This window comes from Phaeoacremonium minimum (assembly GCF_000392275.1).
Source record: "Phaeoacremonium minimum UCRPA7 unplaced genomic scaffold PA7_03_scaffold_337, whole genome shotgun sequence".
Lineage (NCBI taxonomy): Eukaryota > Fungi > Ascomycota > Sordariomycetes > Togniniales > Togniniaceae > Phaeoacremonium > Phaeoacremonium minimum.
Genome location: NW_006921241.1, coordinates 150,888 through 154,099, shown reverse-complemented (window position 1 = coordinate 154,099; position 3,212 = coordinate 150,888). Strand labels below are relative to the sequence as shown.

Here is a 3,212-nt window from a genome sequence, read left to right as displayed (position 1 = left end):
ATACAGCGTTACAAGACGCAATACACCCTCGGGAACGCACCATTCATCTTTGTCCATGGCGCAATTGTTGCCGCCAACTCTGTCCTTATCACATCACGACATTTGGGCAATCCACCGCCTTTAGTGAAGGATACCTATCTACCCGTGCTCGACACCATGCTGCAGGAGATGTCGGTGTCGTGGGCGCTAGCGGGGAAGATAAGGGCCAAATTCAGGGATGTGCTGAGGATAAGACAACAGCGGGGGCCGACGATAAGCGAGACGAAACACAACCCAATCGTACACCCGGCTCCTGAGCCTGCGGTCGTCACCCCTGAATTTCACGCTTTGGGCGGTGCAGCTCAAGCGATCGATTTCGAGAGTCCGGAACAATACGTGTGGGATCCTATGAGCGTGATGGACGGCGAGACGGAGTACTGGGCTGCTGTGGGCGATGATATTCTGGCTGGTCTGGACATGGATTTTCTTGGTGGCGCAACGGCAATGGGCAATGGTGACACGGGGCTGGACGCAGTAAGACCTGAGTGATTACCAGGTACATAGTGTATTGCATTTGGCTATATTGGACAACACAGCTATCATTGTTGCTTGAGATCCTCGGCATCTCCTTCTCCAGATATTTTCTAGACCTATTGTCTTGTCCGTTATCCCGTATTTTCATTTACTTCCTCTCAGTCTCTTCATGGGTGTTAGTCCCAACAGTTGTGGTCAGTGGCTCGTCATCTTCGACAAGGTTGTGGGCATCACTGTCGAGAGGGTCAGTTCCGTTGTATATTTGGGATTTGCATTGAAGAAGCACATACGTCAGGACTTTGTCGGGAAGATACCAAGCACAAATGATCGAGGGAACAACTGCTCCAAAAGCCACATACGTGAAATATGCGAGAATTTTGTTGTACTGTTCCATAAAGTCAGAAACGTGTGAATTGATGGCAGATAGGGGTCACTGAATCTTACGGCCAACGCAATAGCATGTCTTTGAGGAGTTCCCATAGCCGGGAGGCCCTTGGTGATAGAGTTGACAACAGAGTTGACCAATGCTGGTGTGGCCATGTCGCCAAGTGAGCTGTACAACTCTTTCTTGAAGTGACTCGTGTAAATGCCTCCACCAATAGCCGTGCCCATGGTAGATCCAAGCATTGATAAGCAGACCGCGACTGAAGTCATCTGTGCCACTTCTCGTCGAGGTACGTTAACTGTGAGAGCCACAAAGCAAGCTGTGCCGACGAGACCGGCACCAACTCCCTGGATGAACTGGACGATGACAAGCTCTGCAGTGGTGGAGGAAGGGTTACGAATGCGGAACATGACGCCATAGCCAATGAGACGCAATACTACACCAGCTGCACAAGTCCACTTGTAGCGTCTGAAGTACCACATAGTCAGACCAACACAGAGACCAGTGAAGAACTGCACGGCACGAGCGACATCGTTGATCCAGACGGCAACCTTGATTGGGTATCCGCGAGCGACGATAAGCCAGGTGTAAAAGTAGCTGTGGGTAACACCAAGACCCATACCATCCATTGCGTACATAATCAAAGCCATACCGAGGGTAAGACTCTTGAAGTAATGAATTGGCAGAATAGGAAACTTGGCCATGTAGTACTCGTAGAACGGGAGGGTAACGAGGAAAACACCACCAATAACCAGGCAAGCAATGACCCAGTTAGTGTGCCAGCCATCGGCCAGATCACCAGCAAGTGTCGTGGGCAGGAGGACAAGAGCCAGTCCACCAGAGAAAAGAATCATACCGCCCATATCGACTTGGGAAAAGAAGTCATAGATGGTCAACTTCATCTTCTGAGTAAGTCCGGCCTTCCGCGCCTTCCGTTGCCATCCGAGAAGAGTGATGATCATGGGTGCGAGACCAACGGGCATAATGATGGCCAACATGCCAATCCCCCAACGCCAACCAATGCCATTGATGACAGAAGATGTCACGAAAGCCGATGTGAATCTACACAGATTAGCATTAGGCTTTGGACAATTAGGGGTATGAGAGCTCTATCTCAAGCCAACACTTACGGCATGAAAACATTGGGCAGAAACTGAAGCTGAATTGCCAAGCCTCGTTGACGGGCAGTCGAGATATCAGCCGCAATAATGTCTTGCAGGGTATTGATTCCTGTCTGGGCAAAATAGTGGAAGATGTAGCCGCATGCATACGTCTCGTAGTTAGGTGACTTGGCGCACATGATGTATGAGACTAGGTACAGCGCCAAGATGACTGGGAAGCATTCGCCACGACCAAAAACGTCAGACAGTTTGGCAACTAGAGGCTTGAACACCGAGAAGATAAGACCCCCCGCGGTGGTCAAGGCTGCCAAGCTTGAGATCTTACTGAAGCTCGACTGAGCGTATACATAGTATGTAAAGATTGTCGTGTTGTCAAATTCGCTGTCGTCATCAGTTGAGCCCTTGAACCAATGTAGTGGCAAGGCTACTCGAAACTCACAAGGTGATTTGTGTGATACATAGGCTGTAAGCAACTGTCAGTTAAAGCTACTACATCCAAATTTTCACAACTGGACATACGCAAGAATGATGAGCAGCTTTCCATGCTTTCCCCAGACAGCCTCAATGGCCTTCATCTTATTGGTACCAGTGGCTTCGCCTACCGCTACGGACTCAACCTTTTGAAGCTCCATGTCCGTTGTAGTGTCGACAACCTTCGTTTCCTCCACAATATCATTCTCCGTGCCCACGGCGGGCTGTTCGACCGGGTCCTTCATGGTCGAAGTCATGAGTTGGACTTAAGATTCCTTGGCTGAAGTGGGATAGGTAGGTAAGAGGGCTAGCGAAGGCCTTTTCGTGGTTGGCAGTTACTGGGATGAAGGTGGTTGTCGAAGGCCCAATGCAGAGGACAAGCGGAAGCTTATATGCCAAGCCACGAGGCCCGGCTACAAACCAAGTAAAGACTCAAGGTAACATAGCAGACTGCACAGCAAGGCTCGGCCGGCCGGGTTAACGTCGAAAAGGATATCTGTACGTGATGGCGAAACCTGCGCTCTATCTTGTCGTTATCAGAACGCATGCAAGACTAGTGATTTGACTTCTCCAGTTGCATGTCAGTCTTTGCCTTTCCAGGATGGCTGGCGGTGAAATGCCATGGAGGTTCTTGTCATCAGCAACTCAATACGGTGCCTGGAGGCGGCGATAAAACTTCTAAGTGTCAAATAAAGAGGGAATGGCATTGACACCAGCGCTAG

General features: G+C 50.0%; 1 protein-coding gene across 1 annotated transcript; it reads right to left on the bottom strand.

Annotated features, from left to right (window-relative positions):
• Nucleotides 1-661: 661 nt before the first annotated feature.
• Nucleotides 662-2,735, bottom strand: UCRPA7_4398 (putative siderochrome-iron transporter protein; the record flags this gene model as incomplete). Its single annotated transcript, XM_007916946.1, has 6 exons — nucleotides 662-746; nucleotides 804-898; nucleotides 958-1,960; nucleotides 2,029-2,400; nucleotides 2,459-2,482; nucleotides 2,539-2,735. 6 exons carry the CDS (start codon nucleotides 2,733-2,735, stop codon nucleotides 662-664), a joined length of 1,776 nt encoding a protein of 591 aa, XP_007915137.1.
• Nucleotides 2,736-3,212: the final 477 nt, after the last annotated feature.